The 24,655-nt window shown below is 37.6% G+C and overlaps 1 protein-coding gene across 8 annotated transcripts in view; it reads right to left on the bottom strand.

Moving 5' to 3' along the window:
• The window catches only part of KCNQ1 (potassium voltage-gated channel subfamily Q member 1), a 329,508-nt gene that overhangs the window by 233,033 nt on the left and 71,820 nt on the right, over positions 1-24,655 (bottom strand). For 5 of the 8 annotated variants that reach the window (XM_068193963.1, XM_068193964.1, XM_068193961.1 and 2 more), the window contains exons 3-11: positions 17,827-17,953; positions 16,034-16,112; positions 15,019-15,115; positions 14,323-14,463; positions 7,365-7,475; positions 4,988-5,083; positions 2,662-2,784; positions 1,496-1,637; positions 152-178 (exon numbers count right to left, since the gene is read on the bottom strand). In XM_068193963.1, the coding sequence (XP_068050064.1) occupies positions 152-178; positions 1,496-1,637; positions 2,662-2,784; positions 4,988-5,083; positions 7,365-7,475; positions 14,323-14,463; positions 15,019-15,115; positions 16,034-16,112; positions 17,827-17,953 (943 nt within the window). The remainder of the gene's footprint in view (positions 1-151; positions 179-1,495; positions 1,638-2,661; positions 2,785-4,987; positions 5,084-7,364; positions 7,476-14,322; positions 14,464-15,018; positions 15,116-16,033; positions 16,113-17,826; positions 17,954-24,655) is intronic. The other 3 variants (XM_068193959.1, XM_068193960.1, XM_068193958.1) reach the window with 2 other exon arrangements.

Genomic DNA, 24,655 nt, shown 5'->3' with positions numbered 1-24,655 from the left:
TGAGAATGCATATTTTCTGTCTGTCTAGATCTCCTTGGCTGCAAAAGATTTCTTAGAAATTATATGGCACTAGACACACATGAAAAGCACTGCAAACATTACACTGTCATAAGTTGGCATGCCATAAATAGAATTATTTTCCTCAACTTACCAAGCAATTTTAACATTCCTGTTTGTCCTGTATACTTGTAACAGTTTATAGAGGAGAACACAGATAAAAAAGAAAAAAGATAAGTGTCAGAAGAAATTAGAGAAAAACCTTTTACTGAAAGCTATAGAGCTGACTTTTGAAATGGCAGTAGTAGGCTGCCATCAAATTGTATTGTCCCTAATCAGCTCAGAAATTTAGTGGTAAAAGGTGGGACTTTACAACTCTAAGCATGGTTCTGTAATTTGATTGTTTTGAAGAAAGCTGTCTGTACTCAAATTTTGAGACACTTGCTTAGCTCAGTACTCGTCCACCTTTTAGCAGCTATGTAATTTCTACCATCAGATACAACTTGCAACCATCCCTTAGCAGAGACCAAGAAAGAGTGGAAAAGCATGGATGATGCAGAACAACACAACACAAGCACACCAAAAAAGTACATGGAAGGCAAGACTTTCTGCTTGAACTAAATTATGCCCAGTGCCAGCCCATGCTGCTGTCGTATTTTAAAGCCCATTAAATTGATTCATGTCAGCCAAATTTTTGAGGCGAAAAAACGTAAGTACTTAAGGTATCTATAATCAATAAAACACACCTTAAAAGTTAAACCTGGCTCTTGTTGCCAAAATTTGAGCAATACATTAAAAACGTCCAATAAAAGTACATTTGTATAAATGGCACATTGTAAATTCAGTTATTTTGGAAGTTCAGTACAGCAAAAGCAAATATAAATAACCTATTAATCATAAGGTGATTATCAATGTCCTGTCTTCTTTCTCCTCACACTGTACCATTTTGTACAGTGACATTTATTACAGATGGACCCACATTTATCTTAAGTACTTCTGCTTTCAAAATTTGATTCATAGCCTACTGCACAAGCAGATGGCATGAGCAGATGATGATTCCATGTAGCAGACTATGTTTGGTGCAGCCAAGGCACACCAATCCTTTTTGGTTCAGGTACAAGCACAATAGTAACACATCCTGGGTAAATCTCACATGGAAAAGCTGACAGCAAATCCCTGTAATTTCAATCAATTGCAGAATTGGGGAATGCATGCACCAGCCTAAGAGTCTGCCTGCTGAAAAGCCTAACTAGCTCTTGCAGCAGGGAGAAATGAGAAATTATTTTGTTTGTCTGCAGTGGAGCATGCTCACTAAAGCAATGGTTAAACTTCACCTAGACAAGCCAGCAACCAAAGGCAAAAAAGCAAAGTATTCTCGCTTTAGAGTGACAAGAGCTTGTTCTTTCCTTCTTTACTACAGATACTAAAAAGGACATGTATGCAAATCTAATCACAGAACTCATCACAGTTACTGGCATTTTATAGTGGAGCTTCTTACCAGAATTTTCAAATGGTTCAAAACTGAAATCAGTTTTCCTGTCCTCAGCCACGTGGTCGTAAGTGATGTGTGGTATAGCCAACATCCTGTCTGGAGAAGAAGGCCCATTGTCCTTGTCTAACTTAAATTTCTTCTTTTTAACCTAAAAAAAAAAAAAAAAAAACCACATAAATTACTCAAATCAAGTCACATGGAGTTGTCTCTTCAGTGACGCCTTCAATAATAACACAGTCCCCAATGAGCTATAACTAATTAAAAGAGTGCCTGAATTACATTTTCCTGATCCTACACTGTGTTTCTCATTATGTTGCCCCCACATCCTGCCAAAACCAGCTAATCACTAGATTTCTGCACATTGTCATTTCGAAATCCCTTGCCTGCAGTTAAAAAAGAAAATCTGCTAGTTATGCAGCTTCTTATATAAATCAAACTATTCTAGAATATCTTTATCATTCTGTGGATGCAATAAATCACACCTTCAGCACAAAACCAATGGATATATTGCTACTGAACTCAGATGAACCTTGGAGATATAAGAGAAGATTTTTGCACAACATCTTCTTCTAGCTTGAGACTGCTGTGCAATACTCTTACAACACAGAGGATGGTGTACTACATAATCTAAAGAGTCTGACAAAGGGGTTTTGTTGCTGTGTTTAAAACAAAAAAGAATCTGAACTTATGGAATCTGTTGCTATGACAATATTACTGTATGTAGGCACAAGAACTCTTTACCATAAAAGCTTAGAAAAATACAAAATCAATATTTGAGAGAAACAGAAGCTTTGTTGGGTTTTGTTTGTTTGTTTTAATAAATTAAAAGTTACTATTTTGGAAATAGGATGAAAGTGATTTTCATTTTATTTTTTACCTTGCTTATAGTTTTCCAAACAACAATGGTAAGTAACTGGCTGATGTGTCTGAGTTAAGTTATTATTACTCTTTTCCAAATCCACTAAAAAATCAAGCTTAGAGAAATTTAGCAAATCAGCTTCTAATTTATAATGTTTGTATACTCAAACTGTCAAAACTGAAATGTAAATCAAAATTTGAAACCAAGTCATAATCTGTAAAACAAGCAGAACAAATAATCTCTAGAGAGTAAAAAACTCAATCTGATTTAAAATTTTCAGATAACTATAATGTGAAACATTAGTTATTGATACCATCACCGATTTCTTTGGTTTTGGACTGGGTGAGAGCAAATGATAATTCCTGGCAGGTTTTCGAATGTAGATTTTCCATGTAGAAGAGTCTGGGTTTTCTGCAGCATAGCATCTCCATGCAGTCTGGAACAAATGTTTTTAAGCAACAGAATAATTAATCAATCAGATCAGTGGCTCACTGTACAACACAGTAATTTCCAAGTCGCACGTCAGTCATTCTTTATTTAATGATATTCTTGAATTTGCCCTCTGGAAACAAACTCAGCATGGTTTAAAACTCTTATTTAGTAAACAGAAACCACATAGTTGGAACTGGGAAACCACACAGAAAGATGAGTCTTTTCAACTTTTATTCTCAGTAGCAACAAACAAATAATGAGAGCGAGCTCTAGACTGGACTCAAAAAAGGCTCCAAATTTCATGTTCTGCCTCAATTTCCTACCTGACTTTTGGCATTTTGCCTATTGCATCCTATGTTACAGGCCCCTACTCAGAAAAAGACAAAATTGTTATTTTATGCCTCACAAAAATACTACCAATAAAAAAAAAAAAATAATTGTCATGTGGTCAGTAGGGCTATATTCATATGAAGAAATGAAACTGAGGGCACAACAGAATAGTACCAGTGGTTAACCAAGAGCCAAAACCCAAACCCAGACCTCCCTCTTGCCAACCACCAATTATTAAAATCCCATGTTCTAAGGCAAAAGGGAGGAAAAGCAGGGCTAGGAAACAAGACCAACAAGAAAACACTACTGCATTCTCTCTTAACTGTATAAGTACCAGAATTAACTAATAATGAGTCTCCAAATTAAAAAGGCAGATCCTCACTTACTACACGAAGAAAGGACACACTTATACACAAGCAATTTAAAGAAGGGAAGGCCAGAAAATCCTAGATGAAAGAAACAAAGCAAGGCAGAATGAGAGAGCTAAACAAACAGCCGTTGGAAAGCAAAGGAAAAGACAATCACCGTATAAATCCCTCCATGATTAACAGAAGAGTGGAAGAAACAAATGACTTCTAGAAGAAACCAAGCAGGAATACAAGGAAAGAAAACTACACATCTGGGCTATTCTCTTGTCTTGTACCTATTTTGTAAACATCTTGGTTTAAGAAGAATCTTATTATAAGTCATTTAGAGACCACTTACTGAAGTGGGCTTTCAGGAGTCTGAGACTATCAGTAAATCATAATTACTCTGGAACTTATCTATCCTCTACTCCTCCTCAACATTTCTGATGGAGCCAAGCACAACATTGTGAACAAGCAGTCCCAGGATTCCCAATAATTTGGTGTTCATTTCCCAAAAGAATCTGTGGGACCATTTAAAAAATCCATTCTTTACAAAACCATACCATACGAATCTCAAGATTTTTAGCTAATCTCTGGCTATAACCAGGGTCTTTTTCACATTAACTCTGGGACTGTTTAGTTTCAAGCATAAACTTTACAGTTAGCTACTGTTTCCATAAGGATCCTGACCTGGAAGCCCACAATCACTCATGAAGCTAGAGAAATAAGTCATATGAGAATGAAAAAATGATATGGTGTTCATCGAGTTTCCCTTTAAATTTGATCTCTGTGCTTCTAAAGCCTTGTGCAGGTACTGAGTAGAGGGAGGAAAAGCTGGAAAAAACCTAGAATGAAACTATGTTAATATTTCTCCAGGGCGCAAGGCTGGCTTCAATGAAGTAAAGGATAAAATCTCTTTAACCATACTGACACTGAACTGCACTTGCATTTATAAGAGGAGGATCAATATTTTCCTGCCTGTCAGTTACTCTACATGAAAAGACTGATTTTAAAGAATCCCAGTGATTTCCAGCCACCTATTCTAGAGCTGAAAAGTCCAAACAACATTTTTTTATTTAAGATTCAGACATATTTCTCCTAAATTTGAGATTTTTAAGAATTTAGTTGTACCGACTGAAGCATATTTGACATTTGTATTTACAAGCAACAATGTATTTTTTAAAAGCACAATTCTGCATGAAGCTTTCTCTTTGTTTTTTCATTACTACAAACATAACATTTCTAATATTTTCCCCAGGTAAATTGTTTAATGATTAAAGGATAACTTTCAGTTCGAATTTTAACCAGCTGAATTAAATGGTTTACACTGATTTGGGAGCGCACTTTTCTGCTCATTAGTTTACATTAAAGACTGGATTTCCAAAACTTGCATCTGTAACTGCTGTATAGTTTTTAATGGGAATCAGGGAGGGAAAAACTGCCAACAACTTGGGGGGAAAAAGAATCCACAACAAAATACTACTATAAATGGAAAGAAATGACAGTATGCAATTTGCAAGAACTCAGTACCTGTATGAGTGAGGCAGCAGCTGGAATCTGACGGTTGAAATGCTTCTGTCTTTGTTTCTGTTGTACCTTTAGGGCAAAGCCTGAACCAAGAATTCCCTGTGGAAAGAAAAAAAACCCCTTTTTTCTCTTTTTCTTTTTTTTTTTTTTTTTTCAAGAGTAGAGTAAAAGAGCCACACATAAAATTGCCAAATTATGTTGTTAATGAACTTCTATGCAGCATCATAAAATCCAAATAATTATTTAAAGGAAATTACTTAATGCAGTGAAATTTTTAGTCTCAGTTATTACTTGCTGAAGCAAACTGTGAATGCTATCATGCCCTGATGCAAAGTCTGCTGGACTAAGACCCAAAAAAGGAACCAGAAATGATATTTCATACCCTCTAAAAGTCTCACAAAGGCTTGTGTAGGGGAATGACAGAATAGGGGGGAAAAAAAATCAACCTGATGGGCTTAACTACATTTTTATAAGAAATAAAGCTTAGGCAGGGCATGATGTAAGCCATTAGACCTTTTAACTGTGGTATGGTAATTTCTATGTCCATATATCCGTGGCGGGAGTGAGGAAAAAGGACAAAGAAGAGAAAAAGACATATTTCAGAATGGTCAACTGAGTTGAACACAAAGCCATCTAATTCACTCTCAGGACAAGGGACGTGGACTAACGGCACTGGATGCTGTGAAAACCAAACTAGACTCCAAATGTAGTATAGATATGAAGTCCAAATTTAAGTAAAGAGCAAAGCCATTTATGTGGTCATTTGCACAGGTATAGGCAAATTTAACACAAGTTTTAGTAACAGGTGAAAATGAAATATTTTTGAAATCGTTTTACATGATTACACCTACTCAAGGAAAGAACAATTCTTTTTCTACACACAGTAGAAGACATCAGAGCAGCCAGGGATCTTGGCTCAACCTCTAAGAGCTCTATTAATCATTAAATACTTTGAAAGGAACATGAAATGCCCTTCCTATTATGTTCATTTAGTAAAGATCAAAGAGATGATGATGCTCAAACACCACATATTCGGGAAATGAGGGATCATTGCCAGATCCAGAACCCACACCAATTGTGTTTAGCCACTACAATCACTTTTGACTGTGATCTCAGCCAGATCCTCTTACTTAAAAGACCAACAAGAAAGCCTGCAATAGAGCTTCAAACCCCGAATTCCCCCTTGGGCCAACCCACAGGAACAACTTCTCAGTAAGGAAAAATCCCACTAATAAAGGGGTGATTGCTGTTGTTCTACTTCAACAAAGATGAGGGAAAGTGGAAGAGATTAGAATGAGGAGAGAGGGAACCATATGCTTTAATAGCAAACTGATGCTGGAGAATTAAAAAAACTTAATTATCCTCCTTTGTAAAAGATTATGTACCTTTAAAGTAGGCAACTAATATTAAAAGGTCACCGGAGTTTTAGCAGCTGCTATTTCATGCTGTGAAGAACTTTTGTGATGGTACTGGCATAAAGGTATTCTTATCTATTCTGTACCATCCCCACCACTTCCTCACTAGAACTACACAAAGATCTGCTAACACAACTGCTTGTGTCCCTGAACTGAAAAAATAAACATGTAAACAGAATGCTTCAGGTGGCACAAATATTTTAACAGTACAATTCAGGAGTATTGCTAAATTTGTGAAAAACATACCCTTAGCTACATCTGGTATTGAATATTTGGATTTTCAAACCACAGTCCAAATTTTGCTGATTTTGAATTTACCCTTGGTACTCAAGTGCCTTGTTTCTTGTTTGAAAGCACTCAGGAACCTGTTTTCAGTGCAAACAAAGTGCCATAACAGCTTTAAAAGGTCAGTTCTAAGTCACTTTTGAAAACAGGACTTTTGCCATAGACAGTTATTAATTTTGAGAAGAACTGCATCAGTGTCTCTGGCTGCTGATTGCTGTCTTTCTGCCAGTGACATCTTTTTGGAAGCTTTTCTAGAAGAAGGACATACACGAGAATTCTCCAGAATTCACCTTGGACCTAATCAGTTGCATAAACTCTGAATGAATGCCTTAAAAAAACCAAAACATCACTAACCCATCATTATGAAGAAATTAGAAATAATTTCCTTTACACTTCTAAGATAGGCTGAGAAAATTACTTGGAATTAAAAATCTCTTCCTCACATACAAATCCTTTTCAAATCTAATGTTACACACAAAAACCACTGCATATTTATTTAGCTACTTCTAGAAGCTCTTTTGTTTCTACAAGCTACATAAATTTCATCTACAATATAGAAGCTTAATACATAGTTTACACAAAACCAGGTTAAATGAAAGGTTAAAGAATCAGTAACAGAATTTCCCTCAGATAACTAATGAATCAACATCAAATTGTCACAAAAGTACAAGATAACCTACCGCAGGCAGTGCAAAAAATGAGATTGCAAACACTGAAAAACAAGATGCAATTGTCTTTCCTATCCAAGTCTGTGGCACTTTATCTCCATAACCAATAGTTGTAACAGTCACCTGCAAAGAGAAATAAAGAGGGCATTACAGGAAGTATTAACAAGGCACTTTGGGCTTGTTGCTCTCTCTTCCTTTATTTTTCTTTTTTTCAAAGAAGCATTAGCTGCATTCCTTACTCTCCCACTGTCACCCTGTGTGACATTAATGAAGGTTAACTCTCCTTCCAGGTTTGCTTCCCTGCCTAATACTGAATGGAAAAATATACAGGAAGCTGAATTATAACAAAATACACATTTAAAATCTTGCAAAGTAAACCCATCAATTTGAGTCTTCACGGCTGAGGCAACTGTACAGCATATGAAGTTATTGGGATAGGGGTTGCTGCCCATGTCATACACTTTCCTTAGGGAAAGGCTGCCAACAGTTCTGAGCTGGTGATTTGGTTTATGGGCAGGAGATGTTTGCTGAGAACGTTGCAGGACTGCTGCATGGAAAGAGCACACACACACTGTAACCAGGCACTGTGACTGTGGTCAGGCATGAAGCGCTCTAGAGATAACATTGGCATAAACAGCAAGAGAAGCTGAACATTTTCCTCGTAGTAAGGACCCTGAAAACAGTCTAATGAATCACCAATTCATATAAAACACGGAGAGCATGAACAGATAATTTAAAACACGCATGCAGGAAACATCTGTTGAGTTTGCCTTTCAGAAAAGTAAAGATTACCACCACAGTGATGTAGCACAACGAGGCTTAATAAGTCATTATTTTCATGAGCTCAAGGAAAGAATGTATTTTTTTGAAGCAGGAGGATACATTTGGCATCTGAGAGCAATTTAAATTCACCTATGTCACCAGCTATTTCTGAATTTGTAAATTAGAGATATTTTTATCTGTGACTTCGAGGAAGGCTAACCAAATCAGAGCATGGGAAACCACATGGAGCCTCCTGGCAGCTGAGGCACAGCTCAGTTGTTGGCTGGTCAGCCTTTCTCCTGACCCTGTGGGCTTCCACTGCCTGGGACACAGATGTTGGTCCCACAGTCGCACACACAGGCCATCCTCACCTTATCCTGAACTTGCCCATCCTCTAAGCAAAGTCCCTGTGTGCAAGTCAAACACAGGACAAAAGGGGCAGCTTGAGGTGCTGATGTTCATTGCAAGTTTCTTGCCAGGCGCTGATACTCAAAACATTGACGTATTAGTTTTTAATTTTTAATACAAATTTTTAAAACATGGCCTTTTTCCAAAACTGTTTCATACCCCACAGACCATTGTAAGGGTTAGTTAAATACCCAAGCACCTTTGCCTGTATTCCTGAAATTGCTATTAAAATTCTACCTTAATTCAGGACCTGATGAGGGAAGGAAGTGTGTTATTATCTCCTTACCTACATAGGAGGGAGGCTTGAAAAAAAAATCCTAAAGCCTAATTACAATTTCATTTTCAAAAATATGGAATAAAAAAAGGAAATATAATTATGGGAAAAGTTAGGTCCTCCAATGCCTTCTTACAGAGATTATGAGAGAAAATAATGGTTTATGCTTCTGTTTTTGAAAAAAATTATAAATTCTTGTAAGTGACAAATGTTATTAACTATTTTGTATTACAGTCTTAAAATCATGCTAAAATACATGCATTAACTAGAAATGTGAAAAGAAATAGGTACTTCTGAGCTGACCGAAGTACAACTGAAAAATTCACATATAGCTAAGTATTTGTCTCCCCTTTCCCACCACATCCCTGCCCCTTCCTTCTGAATTGGTTTATATGAATCATGAGTAACACAAAAAAAGTATTTCCTGTGATGGTTGTCTAGGAGGATTTAAAAAAAAAAAAAGGTTTTGGAAAATGGGTTGCAAATCAAAGTCTGAAGTTAACTTTTTCCTCTGCCCTCATAGCTCTAAAGCATCTACCAATGCATTGTATTCTGAAATTACATTTTCTTTTTCCCCCTAAATATATGCTGTTGAAATCTTACATGCCAAGTTTCTGCCCTAAGTCATTTTTTACAGCTGGATTAAAACTCCCTAAAGAGCACAATACTAATTTTACAGTTGCAAAAGAGGATATTACAATGGAAATACTGACTCAACTTCTACTCTAGCATAGTAAACATGTTGGCATAATGAATTTAAATTGATACAAGAGCTCACACATTGAATTTCATTGAAAAGCCTGTAAAACAATTGTTTTAATTAGGAACAAAATCATATTCATCCACTGACTATTTTAGAACTTTGATCTGATGAACATCACCACAGATTTAGGCATTAAGACTAATGTTGTTCCTATTACACATAAATCAAAAGCCTGAAGGGGGGAATATGAAGCAAAAACCCACCCAGAAAGAAGAAATAGTAATGTTCATCAGCACTGAGTAGGGAAAGGATTTTATTTTAGGTTATACCAGGCTAAAGTGAGCAGAGAAAACTAATCAGTTAAGTAAGGATGTTCTGTCTATGAAATCCTTGCTGTGTACCTGGGAAAATTTGGATAGTTTAACAGCTCCAAAACACAAGAATCTCTAGATGTAACAGTAGCTACATCTGTACTTTGCAAGTAACAATTTTAAAAAGTTTCTTCACATCTACCCCGTAAGAGTTCATTGCATGAGAACAAATTGTAGCTGGAGCCACTCATGGAGTTAAAGCTCAGAGATGAGAAGCCAGCTGCAAAAGGAAGTGATGCCTTGCAAAAAGCAATTAAAAACAACAAGTCCTAACCTGAACAGCTCACACATAAAAAATCCAAACAGATAATCCCCAAAATCGTTTTTTTTTTTAAGGATGTCACAGGTGTATAGTTGATACACTTGACTTGTAAACCACATAGAAACTAAAGATGACATGTCTCCTGTCAAACATTGAAGTCAGTGTACAGTTCTCAATAACCTTTTTAATTGAGAAGAGGGGGGAAAAGGGCTCTGAATAAAACAAGATTCACGAGACCACTTTTCATGAAGCTATTTTTTAAAATTTATGTCCAACTATTTTATAAATTAAGTCAATTACTTTTAATTAACAGAAGCTTTATGCATGTGCAGTTTTGAGTGGAATTTCCTTTAACTTTTCAGCAAAGTTTTACCCCCAGCTTTGATTTTCAATTTACATTTAGCACATACTGATGGGCTTTGCTAAACAGGACATAGTTTTGTGTATGCTTAGGAGTAAGCAAACATGTAAAAATTTTGTTGAATTTGGTCCTTAGTGAAAAAGCCTATCTTCTAAGCTGTAGTAATTAAAGGAACCAGAAACTCTCAAGTAAAGCTGTTATTTGCAGAAAACTGCTTGTTTCAATTAAAAACAAAAGGCACAGAGAGATATCCATGCATGGGTATATTCAATAATTGCTTTTGGAAATAGTATTCATGATCAAAGAGACTGTTCGCACAGTTTTTCTGAGGCATGTTTATTCCAAAGTGAAGGCTGGAAATTGTGTATTCATCCAGTGGATATCAAAAGAAGAGCTCCTCTCAGTTGCTCTGCAATGGGATTGAAATGAATGCTGATGGAGAGAGGGAGAGGGAGAAAAAAACAACAAAACTAAAACCCACAAGCAAACACTAAAACCCACACAACCTCCAGAGACAGTGAGCAGGTAAGGTTTTCTGAAGGGGGTCATCTTTGACAGATTCAATTTTTTAAGCGTCTGTTTTTTAAATTTTATTTTTAATATTTTTCTGGTTTAATCTATATTCGGTCTTTAAAACTGTCAGGTTGGACATGATGGACAATAAAATTACAGAGTAATTTTAAATACTGACACTGGGGAACTGAAAGATGCACCACATTACATTTATTTTACCTGCAAATGCTAAACCTGTTTTTGAAGGATGTACAGATATCCTGCCAGTGGCAGAATTTATACAGCTTGCACTGCATTCAAAAGCAGCAATAATACAGACAACTCTTTATGCCATAAGGTAACCTTAGGTTTCTTCAAAAAGCCCATAACTGACATGGCAAATAGCTACAGTACAGAGTTCTCAAGGAAATTCAAATAAAGCCCAGGAGACCAAATTACGTATGAAAATGGAAAAGGAATATAGACTTATAAATAACAACAATGACAATGAAGAACATTTAATTACAAGTTATGCACCCTAGGGGTGTGCCTATAGTCAGCAAAGCACAGCAATATGAAAGTACCCAGCTCCAGATGCAGTTTGGTTGTGGTAACACAGACCTTTTATATGGTTCACTTCAGCTATATTACATACTCTGTTACTGCTGCCCAAAGAACTTGTTTAGCAGTGTACACACAGTGCTGAAGAGGGAGAAAAGGGGTGTGAAAACACTGTCAAGGACTTTTTGAAGCATTCTCTACTATGTCAGGTAAGTGCATTTTCAGAGAAGAGAGATCACTTATTTATGATGGTGTCTGAGACAGGAACTGTGAATTATCCTCTTTGCAGAGTTAGCTGAAAACAGATTTTCATTGACCAGAATTTGTGGTGTTTAAGCGATTGGGAAAATTCTGGCTAATCATAACCAAAGCTTTCAAGATCTAACACTTGAGAAGGTTTTTGTATGAGTTTGTGACCTCTATTAGGAAGAATCCTTGTGACTTCCAGGCTATTCATAGAATCATAGAACGGTTTGGGTTGGAAGAAACCTTAAAGACCACCTAGTTCCAACCTCCTGAAATGGGCAGGGACACCTTGCACTAGACCAGGTTGCTCAGAGCCCCATCCAGCCTGGCCTAGAACACTTCCAGGGATGGGACATCCACAGCTTCTGTGGGCTAACTTCCTGGGCTAACTTCCTCTCTGTCCTAACTTTATGGGTTTTTTTCCTAGCAGAAAGAAAGAAGAACATTACACTATCAAGAAATCAGAAATGGATGGACTTGAATCCATCTCAGTTTTGTTCTTAGCAGTTAGTGGAAGTGTGTTAGAGCAGAAAAGGGACACCTAATTCTACTTCTAATATTAAAGAAATTACATTATTTGTTTGTTGAATGCAGACTCACACTTCATGCTGCAACACGATAGAAGCTATAACAGAGAAAAAATGTTATCATAATTAAATGTATTGATTAAATAACTTTATTGTAATTAGGAAGACAAAATAACTGGCACGCCTCTTAACTGAACAATAATTCCCTGAAAGGAGAATATTTCAATATCCTGACAGATCGTGTTCTATGGGAGGTTTTACTGTATTTTCACTAAGCCAATCTGGTCTGTCACATACTCAGTTTTTAATGGCAACGCCAATGACAGCATGTGTTTTTAAATGCAGCTACATCTGCCACTGTTAATTACCGAGTCATCTGACCACTGTAGTGGAAAATAAAAATGCCATAATGACATGAAAGCACTGAAAAAAGCTACTTGACAGAAAGCCACTTTCTTGTGCTACACAGTAAGTGTTCTGGTCCTAAGAAAGCCTGTATTTAACCATGGCAGACAGCAAGAAGAAAGAATTCTACAGCAGATCATAGCAGCAAAACAATACAACGAAACAAAACCTGTTGTATTCAAAAAGGGCTACATGTGCGTTTTGGCACCTGCAGTGGATTTGCCCATTAATAGATCTTTCCTTCCTGAAACAGCAAGCAATAGTTTGTAAAGAGAAGACTATTTACTCACACTGATGCAGAGGTTTATTAAAAATATTTCTTAATATATATTCTTAAATAGGTATATTAATTTTATTAGTGAAATGGAGGTGTTAGTCCTATCACTCCTATGCAGAAGACTTATTATTTAGTATTATTCTTAACCAAAAAAAAAAAAAAAAAGAAACAATGCCTTTTGATTTAAAGCCGCAAAGAAAAAGTGCTAGAAGACTGGGACATTTGAAAGTGCAAGTATGTTATCAGTGATGTCTATGCATTTTAAAGGTCTGTAGCACTTACTGATGACAGTTTGATTGATTAATCTAATAGAATTAAAGCAGATTTTAAAAGCCATTGCTTGAATGCTAAAGACAAGGCAAAATAGCTTCCAAAAAGTACCTTTCTTTGAACTGCAACAGGAAACAGAAATGAGAACAACTACAGATGGGAAATCCCAGAACAAAATAGCCAACCCAGTATTTGTATATCATGTGAGAACGAAAGAGGGAATAGTTACCAGCAGAAGCAACAAAATTAAAATGTTTATGAAAATATAACCCCAGAATAGAGCTGCCACACCAGTAAGTGCATGTAATAAACAAAGAGACAACTGGTCTCTGGTCATTCGTAATATCAATGAAGGAGAACTTCACTACCAGAACTAAAGATACATCTACACCAAAGTTGTAGCAGCACCTTAGAAACAGCTGAGAAATCTCTAAACAAGATGGTTACAATATAGTGCAGGCAAACACTGTGTGAACACACTAAGTGGCTCCCAAAGCAATACAACCACCTTAGAAGAGCCCTGTGCCTGGATTTCCTATCTATCTTAGACGCTTCTTGCTCCAGAATTAGTCCATTCTGAATAAACTGGGAATTACAGTCACCGGACAAACTGCAAAACACAGATAACTGTTTCAAGGAAAAAACCCAACCAAAACAAAAAGATGGACAAAGAAAACCTAAATACCAGCCCCCTCTCAAGAAAACTAGCCCTGAGTTAGAAAGACTCTTAGCATCGTAGACAGTTGAACACTACCATGACAAAGGCAGCGAGAAATAATCACTGCACCAGTAGGAAAGACAGGAAAAAGAAATAGAACATGTGTTTCTACATTCTTTTTATGTAATGTGATCACTTTAGATCACATAAGACAGTAAACAACACATAATATCACCTGATTTTCTATAGTAATTTTGTAGTGTCACGGAATTACAAAACCAGAAAGTGTATTGAAGCAGTAAGAAGCTGTTTCCAAATGCTGTTCTTACTCCATGCTTGCTTGAATTTTACTCCACATTGGACAGTGTTAACATGTGAAATTGCTATACTTACTACTCCCCACCACAGGGCATCTGCATAGCTGCCAAACTCCGTTTCTCCAGAATCATTTACAGCATCTTTCTCAGCCAGGTACACAAAATAAGAGGAAAATATCAGGCCCAGAAATCCAATGTAGAGTGTAGTTATCAGTTCCTGCAAAGAGAATCAAAATAATGGCATTATGATCTCATTGAGACACCTAAATTTCCTAATACTGATGGGTTATAAAGGATAACTTGAAGATGAAAAATGCAATTTCAGCAATTAAAAAATGTTGGGCAAAAAAACATTGACACTGAGTGTTGGCTATGCAAATTAACAAAAATCCACTGAGATCCATAGACAACACAGAGTCAAAACAAACTCATCACACAGAACTCATTAACCTTCTGGCCACCAAAAAGTAGTTGGGTAATTTTTTCAAAAACTGCCAGATTCAAAACAACTCTGGAATTTAGACACATATTTTAGGAAATATTAGGACTAGTTTTCAGAAGTCTCATTTTCTGTTGTTGAGTCCAACTACAAATCAAAATTTGCCAAAGTGGCAGTAAATATAAGGCAGAACAACCCCACTTGGTTAAAATTGTTGACTACCTGCCTCCACACTAAATAAAAGTGATACTAGCAGCAGGGCTGAATGCATGCTGTTCTGAATATATAAGCTTTGGCATCAGCTGTGCCATTCCTCAGACTGCCCAAACTTACCTGTCTGTGTATGAACACCACTGATCCCAGCAGCCTCCAGGTACCGCCCTGACGGTCAACATGCAGCATCCGTAAGATCTGCAGGAAACGGATGCCCCTGGAACACGATTTTCAAATTAATGAAGAGACCAAACACACAAGAGAAGAAACAGAGGTGGGAAAAGCAACTCTGGCTTCCAAAGGACTGTTTTAAGAGACACAGAGTATTTTATGTTAGACTTAGTAGTCTGTGTCTTTTCACCCCACTCACCGATCTTTCTTCTTGTTTGTTATGAAGACAGTCTGGGGAGATTGTCCAAGGGAAGAACTGACCTTTATACACATGGCTAGTAAGGATAACTCAAGGATTCAGGAATTTTGGACACAAATTGTAAGTGCTCTGGAAGTCATTCATCAGCTGATACTCAATATACTCACCAGGATGGAAAACAAAATACGGAACCAGCTAACTGAAGATCTGATTTCCTTATCTTTGAGGAATTTCATAGGCAATTTGAACCAGACAGTCCAATAATTTAAAATATCCTTTTCATGGGAGTCACTGCAATCCCGAAGCATAGCTGCAGCTAGTGGGAATAGCAAAGTACACTGCCACCCATTCATCCAAGAAAATCAAGTGGCATGACCTTCCGGAGCACAAGGTGGATTCAGTCCATCAGGAATTCACAATCACAGACATTTTATAAAGAGGCCTTTTGAAGATGTCAGATATATGAAGCATCAAAGAGTTGCTATAAATCTGAGCTAAGAAACTAAACCAGGATTTGGGTAGAACCCACCTAGCTGAGGAAAGGGGGAAGGAGAATGAGCTTCTCTATCCCCACTAGCCATAAAAGCATCATGACAAAATTTTATCCCCCCTACACTTTATGGGATCAGTGATCTGCTCTATTACATGAAACTGGGCAGTGACTCATTTTCTCCTGCAATAATTGAAACAGGAGGTAAATTAAAACAAAAGAAGAAATACCACCTTGGTCAGATAGCACTACTTTTTTTTATTGCATATAATTACCTGATAGCAGAGGTTGCAAAGACTTGACCTTTAGAGCCCACACAAAGAACTATCATGGAAGCAACAACTACAATTAAATCTGGAAAAAAAAAGTCAATTGAAGAAAATTAATTAGCAGCATCTTGCAATACTTCTGCAAGACTACTAGAATCAAACACCATATTAACTCTAACAGGTTGAACTCAATCACTCCTAATTAATATTTTTTACATATCAAGCTGTCTCATTTGTGGCATGTAAAAAAAATTCCATCATGTGATATGATGGAAAGGTTGTACCAAGATGGGTCCAAGCTGGCCACAGCCTAGATGAATGAAGAGTTACTGTCAAGCAGCCTGGAATCCTTATTAGCTTTAAGCCAGGAGGAATTTCAGCAGTTTCCATCTATTCTCCTTCTCCAATTCATATTTTCTGTTCTGCTCTTAGATTGGATTTTAATTGACAGAGATTTTGAGGTTTATTTCATATATAAGAAAATTGCCTTGCTATCATTTCATCTGTCCAGGTCTAAAAAGGAGAGAAAATTGGAATTAGGGTATAAGTCTAATTTAGCTTAAATCAGTCAGTACTGTACCCTAAATCTATGTGCCTCAGGCCTAGTAAATTTTGGAAAGGAACTCTGTATTTTGGAGAATTAAATAGTTCTTGATCTATATCTGGGAAAGCAGAACTGCATTTTGCTTTCCAAACTGAATTAATTTGGATGATGTTTCAGAATGCTTAGTGTTGTAGCACTCAAGAGAAATGGATCATGGCCAGAGGGCAAAGACGCAGTCAAAGTCTTTTTATAGCTGCAGTCAGACTCGAGATGCAGTTGCTATTTATATATGGATGGATGCACAGAGGAGTTAAATCAAGCTAATTTATAATTGTAAAAGTACCCAGGTACAAAATTTTGTAATTTATATTCGACAAAACTGTACATAGTTTATGGAAACCTATGTCCTGTATTCAACAACATATAATGTTTCTGAGTAGTGGAAAATGACACAGAACAAGAATTCCTATTCTTCCATAACAATACTCCTCTTCCAATGTCTGATTTATTTAGTCCATTTATATTTCAAGTACTTAAGTATAAGGCAAGGGTCTTTACACAGTTCTTTCAATGCGGGCTAAGAAAATACAGATTGATTTTGGATTCTGTTTCTTTTGGTGAAACTGTTAAATGAATGACAAGCATTCTAAAAAAACAATGATTAGTGAAATATATGGAATATTTGGATGTAATTTCCAAGAGCCCTTAAGTAATTTTAGGAAGCCAATTGAATCCCAAGGGAATTGAGGTGTCCAGCTCCAAATGCATCACTGAAAACCATGTTTTAACTCAACTGATACACAAAGCAACTACAGTGTATCTATTGCACTCTACCATGCAACACATAGGTCAATTAGAGTGCAAAATAAGCTCATAATAAACTAGTCAAATGGCTGCTAAGGGGAGAAAAAAAGGCTGTTCAGTATCTTTGAAAATACATATTTGTAGCTCTTGTACAGTGTCTGGGATCCTCAGGTCACAGGAGACAGGACTACGGCCAAGACTTATTCCTAGCAAAGCTTAAGATCACTTCTGAAAAACACTCTGCTCTTCTGGAAAAACAAACCAAGCTACATTTGTTCTCAAATGACAGTTCCATGAGTTCCTGAAAGGAAATTCAGATCCAAATTTACACTAATGACAAGAGCTCCTGCTCTAACTTGGCTTCAACTGCTGCAGAAATTCGCCTGCTAAGAGCTTTTAGGGCAAGTTTTACTCATTGTTTACATCAACTTTGCAAGCTTTGCATACTCACCAATGATTGAAATAGGCTTCCTAGCAAAACGAAGCCTTCCCCATATTCCAACGTATTTACTGCGGCATCCTGCTGACCATAGCCGAACCACATATTCTGTTCCAAAGAATACCACTAATACAATTTCCTAAAAGAAACACATGCGGAACTAGGTTAATTCTCTACTCCGTATAGGTCTTTCATCTCTTTTCAGAATGTATTAGAAAGCAATAAAAAAAACATAAAATTAGGAAGGTGACAAATATATCAACTATACCAAACATGATCTGAAATATAATAGAAAAACCTGTAAGAGTAGAGAAAGAAAATATTAGGAGCAAATTGAAATACTTCGATTACATGCAGTTTGGCTTGTCTACACGTACTAAAACTGAAAACTATTCTGTGCAATTCACTTGATCTAATTCAAACAAAAGGTTTCCTGACTGAGCCAAAGCAAACAAGCAGAGTCTGTATTTAGAACATGAGCATTTTGCTGGTTTATTTCATTTTGAGAAGAGGTGTTCTTCAAGTTTCATCTACCAGATCAGCTTAACTTCCCACTTATTTATACTTTTTCAGTCTTCCTTTAAGCTCACATGGATTGAACAAAGGTTTCTAGTATCCATCACCAATATGTCAGTCTCCAAGTACACTGAAGACAAAGTGAGCTCTCTAACACACCTTTCCCATCCTCTTGTCAGCATTTAGGGACTTCAGCAGAAAGAGAGATCTAGTCCTGCAGCACTACTGGTACCAAGCTACTTATAAACTACTCACCTATACTAAGGTATGACTTTGGAAATGCCTCCAAGGTGAGACATGTCAAAGACACCTGATATTCTTGCTGATTGGACAGAGGTACAGTTAGGTCCTATTTGGAACATCATCAATGTGCAGATAAACCTTGGGCTTTCCACAGACTAGATAAGCATGGCATACCCAGCATAGTTTCTTTGAGTATCAGGGAGCTGCAAACCTTCCTCATTGGCCAATTCAATTAATAAATGGCCACATTCTCCATCAGAGCCAACAACAAAATCTACTTATTGAAATGGTAAGAGTGGCTTGTCATTGAAAACACATAACACATGGCATAAAGTAAGAGCACAGCTGAGAAACCAGTCTCAAAACATCACAGTTACACAGGTTAGTAGATTAAGAGCAGATTAAGAGAATGAGCTCTTTATTTCAGAGTGTGATTTCACATAAAGAGCAACTTTAGAGAACACGACATGCTGTTGAACACTCTATCCAGCCTTCTCACATGTCTGCAGGGTTCACTGCTGTTTTGCATAACAAATTGGCAAATGGGACTCAAGATGATACCTATGATTATTTTCTTAATTGATTGAAATAGCCAGGACACAGCCCTAGTTTAGTCAAGATGAATGGGAGTCATTATCACCTTCAAAAATGCATGGGACATTGCCCTGAATACTGAGCAAAATAACATGGCTGTATACAGTAAAAACAATGGGGAAAGGGTTAGGCATCAGTTGACTTTGCTACAATATTTTTGTGGCTCTAAAACATCTTGATGGCATAAAAAATTTGTTCATCTCAGGGCAAGAAAGTGTTGAAATTCAACTTTGTGACATTTCTACCCAAGCTGGTAAAACATGAACCAGGGCTCTTTCCCTTAATTTTGATGTCTCATAACCTATGCAAGATGTCAGATGCAGTAGAACAACTATCACAATTGTTTATACTCACTGGTACTCAAGAGATATTTTAAAGATATAATAAAACTATCAAGAGCATTATTTGTAATAAACAAACCCTTCAATCCAGCCAAGAATCTCGTCTGGAGCTTCCTTCTGAATGAAACTTCTTTCCTTCTGAAAGGATCCACCAGAACCCTCCACCTTTCTTTTTACTTTAAAATTGAACTATTGTTAAATATTTTCTTGTAAGTTAAAGACATAATGAACATCATAATTTGAAAGAAACAGCAGCTGCACCAGATGCTTTAAGGAAAGCCTGTGTCTTATGACAAGCTTCAAACTCAATGAAACTCTCCCTTTGTCCAGTCTAACGTCACTTATGAACCAAAACTGAATGGGAAAATTATAGCTCTGCTTGACATGAGGTCCTATGGATTTGTCACAGAAATTAAAGCACCAGAGGAAATCTTCTCTGATCAGAGAAAGGAATAGAGGTGACTATATTCCTTTCACAGACCAGGTCAATAAACCCTAATATCCAATTGCTCTTCTTTATGCAGAGGACTAGTACATTTCCCTTCAGCACTACCATGGAGGAAATTCCCTTTACAAAAGGCAATTCCAACCACACAGGAAGCAAAAACTGCCCTTCATTCAAAATAGCTCATCAGAGGAAGGGATATACGGCTTCACAACACGCATGATAGCACAGATAATACCGTTCAGATATCCCCAAAAGCAATTACTAAAAGAAAAAAAGTTACTTTGGTAAGCAAAAATAACCCAGAGAAAAAGTTAACGTTTTAGCACAATGGAACCAGAAACAGCGCCATGACCAGGCGCCGTGGCCCCGTCAGGATCACAGTTTCAGTGTTACAGGAGGAAGGTGGGAAGAGAAAGCCTGGATTATGTTTTAAAGGAGCGAGCGTTCCCCACGCAGGAAATTTGCATGGGAGCTGTGCGCGTAGGTTTCCTAAAGCCCTCCATGGTTCATTGGCTAACAGGCACACCGGCAAGTATGCAAATGGGGGCTGTCCCAAAGACAATGCGACAGACACGCACTCAATGGTTACTGTCACCCAGCTCTTTGCGTGACATGCAGACAAGCTTAGAGAACATTGATTGTCCTATAGACTCCGCTGACTGGAGGGAACGACCAGTCGGCTTACACCAAGACACATTTTTCACTCCTGACGTTTTGATAAAGGCTTATTGACCTAAATGAGACCCAAGTTATTCAGGGAACATCGGGGGTGAAAGTGCACAAGCTGTTCTTCATGGTCATACACAAAAACGCCAGGTATCCATTAGCAACTGGCAAATTCCCCCTCCCCTGCCCGTGGCTCTGTGACAGACAAAAGTGTTTTTAATATCTTGTGTTGCATAAATCTAATAAGTAGTCTCCTGGGGGTGGGGAAGGCTGATGAATTTCTGTCTGTGAGCTCTTATATTAGTGGCCAGAAACTTGTAGACAATTAAAAAAAAAAAAAAAAAAAAAAAAAAAAAAAAAAAAAAAAGTACATTAGTTATGTTCTCCTAAGCTACTAAAATATTCCCAGTATTTTTCTGATTACCAGCTTAACATGAAATTTACATGCACTAGAAGAAAATAACTACCTGAAAAACACAAGTGAGCATGGGAATTAAAGCTCAGTCAAGGAGTTTTCTTGGCTAAAATTACACACACAAGTACTACACTGTGCAAGGACTCATACAACCCAATGTAACTCAATAGCAATCTCCTTTCTACAGGGTGAAAACAAATACAACACTGAGATTAAAAACTTACATGGTATAACGAGCCCTCTAAGATGTGACAGTCATGTACATTCACACTATGGGCATACAGGGGCTGTCTTGCTTTAGAGAAAATACTCATTTTCCTTTAATTACTGAATTCTACATGGTATCCTCACTTCTGCCATCCTTCCTGTTCAGCCCAGGTATGCCTTGTGCCACATTCATGTCTTCTCAGCCACATAATCCCAGCACAGCCAAGTAAAATACAGCATAACTTAGTCATCTACTTACAGTACAGCTCTCACCATCCAACGAAAGAACTTAGGCAGGATCAATAAAAACAGTTGCCTGACAAATATACCCACGCTATCTGCTAGTACAGTCCATACCTCCAGAGTTCCCAGGGTATTTTGCTAACAAATGCATCTTGAAAAGCCCTTCCCTTACTTCTTGATTCCCACTGTACTGAAAGCTACAGTCCTCTGATGAGAGACATCCAATACCACCATTGTGAAATAAAGTATAGTAGCAACTCCAAAAGAGAGTTTTAGGACAGGGCCCTAAAACTTAACTGAAAGAGATGTTTTTAAGCTATTAGATTAATAACTTGGGATGGGGAACACCAAAAAAAAAGACAAAAAATGGATCATGACACCACAACAACAGAAATTGTCTCTGGAGGCTAAGAATGCATCTGTACGGAGAATATATTACCTGAAGCTCTGCCTGTAGACCTCAAAAACATAACTGGTCATGGAGCACCACAGACATTCAGGCAACCATTTGATGTGGAAGGGCTAGATAAGGTCATCTGAAATCTATTACAAACAAAATTGTCTTTACTTGGACTCTAGACTTTTTCAATGCACTCCATAAATGTAAGAGAGGTAAAACACATATTCTAGGAGGAAGGAGGCAAAGCAAACCAATTATGTTATTCTGACTGGCTATGGAATACCCAAAACTGAAGGCTACATACAGCTTATTGCATCTACCATGGAGGTGTCTGCCCTAAGAGGAAGGAGCGATGACAGGCACAGGAAGACAAGAGGCACTGGTGAGAGGGACAGCTTTAAGACTCATAAGTACACATTTCTTGTACTGAAGCATTTCCTCCCATCTCAACATTTCACTGGGAATACAATTTTTACCCATGTCTGCCATATCACAAGCTCTATTAAATTACCCTCATAGGAGAAATAAATCACATTATTTCCACAATTCTATCAAATCTGGCTTCAAGTTTGATAAAGTTCCCACAGATTTCATTAAACCATGAAATAATCCTTCATGTAGCTTATGTAGGGATTGCATGCCAACAACCATTACTTCAGCTGTAAGATTCCTGTGGCACTACTTGCACTGAAACCTATTTTTTAGCCAAGGCAATGGAATATTGCTGCTACAGAGAAGTGAGGTGGAACCTCCTCATAGTCTCAGGCAGCAATAGCAGAGCAAGGACACTGCCACAAGAAGTTTTCTGAAATTTTCAGAAGTTCTGACTTTTTTCAGAAGTCATGACAAACAGGTCTTTGAAGGAGCCAAGAGAGGGGACAATAGATCTGCTGAGGTAAAGTGACAAATGGGACACTTGCCATCAGTCAAGGGCTGTGTAGCTGGATTGGACAACAAACAGGCTAAACATCTTTACAAGCAGGGATACAGCACCTCTCTACTCCTCAAAGCTCAAAAAAAAAAAAAAAAAAAAAAAAAAAAAGCAGGAGCATATCTGTCATATAGAGCAATCAGAGACTCTTAGAAAATTTGAGTTGGAATGAACCTTAAAGATCACCTAGCTCCAGCCCCCCTGCCATGGGCAGGGAACTTTCCACTAGACCAGTTTGCTCAAAGCCCCATACAACCTGGCCTTGAATACTTCCAGGGATGGGGAATCCACAACTTCTCTGGGTAAACTGTTCCGGTGCCTCATGACTCCCACAGTAAAGAATTTATTCCTAATATCTGATCTAAACCTGCACCTTTCAGTTTGAAGCCATTCCCCCTTGTCTCATCCTCTTGTATAAAGTCCTCTCCAGGCTTCTTGTAGCCCCCTTTAGGTACTGGAAGGTACTGTAAGGTCTTCCCACAGTTTTCTCTTCCCCGGGCTTGGAGAAGAGAACAATCCCAGCTCCCAGGCTTGTCTTCACAGGAGACGTGCTCCAGCCCTCTGATCCTCTTTGTGGCAATAGGTTGCATATATACTGACAGAAGGGCAGCACACAAAACCCAAATGGTACAGCCTGCGTGGTAATTCCGAGAGAGCTGGAGTCCACTTCTCAGCATGCTGTTCACCTGACACATCAGGGCTTGCAAAATGCTCCAGACAGCACTTCTGTATAGCCCGAGCAGGGTATGCAAATTAACAACAGCAAAGGCAACTGTTTCTTCTAATCTCACCCGCTTTGTATAGAGAGGCCCCTCTTTGTTCCATTGGGAAAGGCAGGATTTTTCCTGAAATCTATACTGTGCTTTCTAAGATACACAGAACAGCAAAATCAGATGGCCTAGGCAAGCACACAAAGACTCAATAAAGTAAAAATCCCAACTTGACGAAGTACAAAGATCAAAAATAGAAAGACAAATGGTTTCCCATATATATAAACACTTACTGAGCAACAGCAAGTCTCAAAAATGCTATTTAGGACTGGAGATTTTTTCCCCCCCTACTTCCAAAGAGCTTTTAAATTACATCTTTTCAGAGGAAAACAAATAATGCTAAGTTTTTAAAAAAATGTTTAAAGCCAACACACTTGGTTGTTCCTTTCTTTCAAAAGACTGGTTTCATTTGCTGAAATTATTTACCTAGCAAATTGGGCACCAAATGATTAAACAGGCTACAGAAAACCAAAAAAAAAAAAAAGATATCAGAATTAGATTTCCACCTTCGGAGGCCCATAATTAATCCCAAGTTACTGGACATCATTAAAGCTCTCTTATTAATGTTTTGAATTAAGATGAAATAATGTTTCCATTAGTGTTCATGTTCTGAAGAAAAGGGATGCTTACAAGGAGACAGAGCTAGAACAGTTGATTGTGATGAAGCTTTTTTATTTTCCCTTAATTGGTGCTGAGAGCACAGAACAATAGCACAGGGACCATTAAAGAATACTTCAGGCCTGCAATTTTGGGTTGAAATTTTTCCAAAGGCTCCAAGCAACTAAACCCTATTGAATTTCAACAGGAGTCAGGCACCTAACTCCTTTAGGTGTATTTAAAAAGCCTTTTGCTGATTTCCTTCGCTCTCTTCTCACTAGAGGTTTCAGCCAAGCCCAAATGCTGGCAGTTGGAATTTTTTCACCAACCCCAAAAGGCCTCAGATGTCAGTGGTGTAACTTTGCATGTGAAAATGGTCTCAGAGCACTTACAACAACTTTCCACACTGTCACCCCTGCACAAGTCTCTTCATAATGCAGTTGTCTTTAGCTTTTGAACATGGTTGCTGA

This window comes from Anomalospiza imberbis, chromosome 6, assembly GCF_031753505.1.
Source record: "Anomalospiza imberbis isolate Cuckoo-Finch-1a 21T00152 chromosome 6, ASM3175350v1, whole genome shotgun sequence".
NCBI lineage: Eukaryota > Metazoa > Chordata > Aves > Passeriformes > Viduidae > Anomalospiza > Anomalospiza imberbis.
This window is presented reverse-complemented; position numbering and strand designations above follow the sequence as displayed.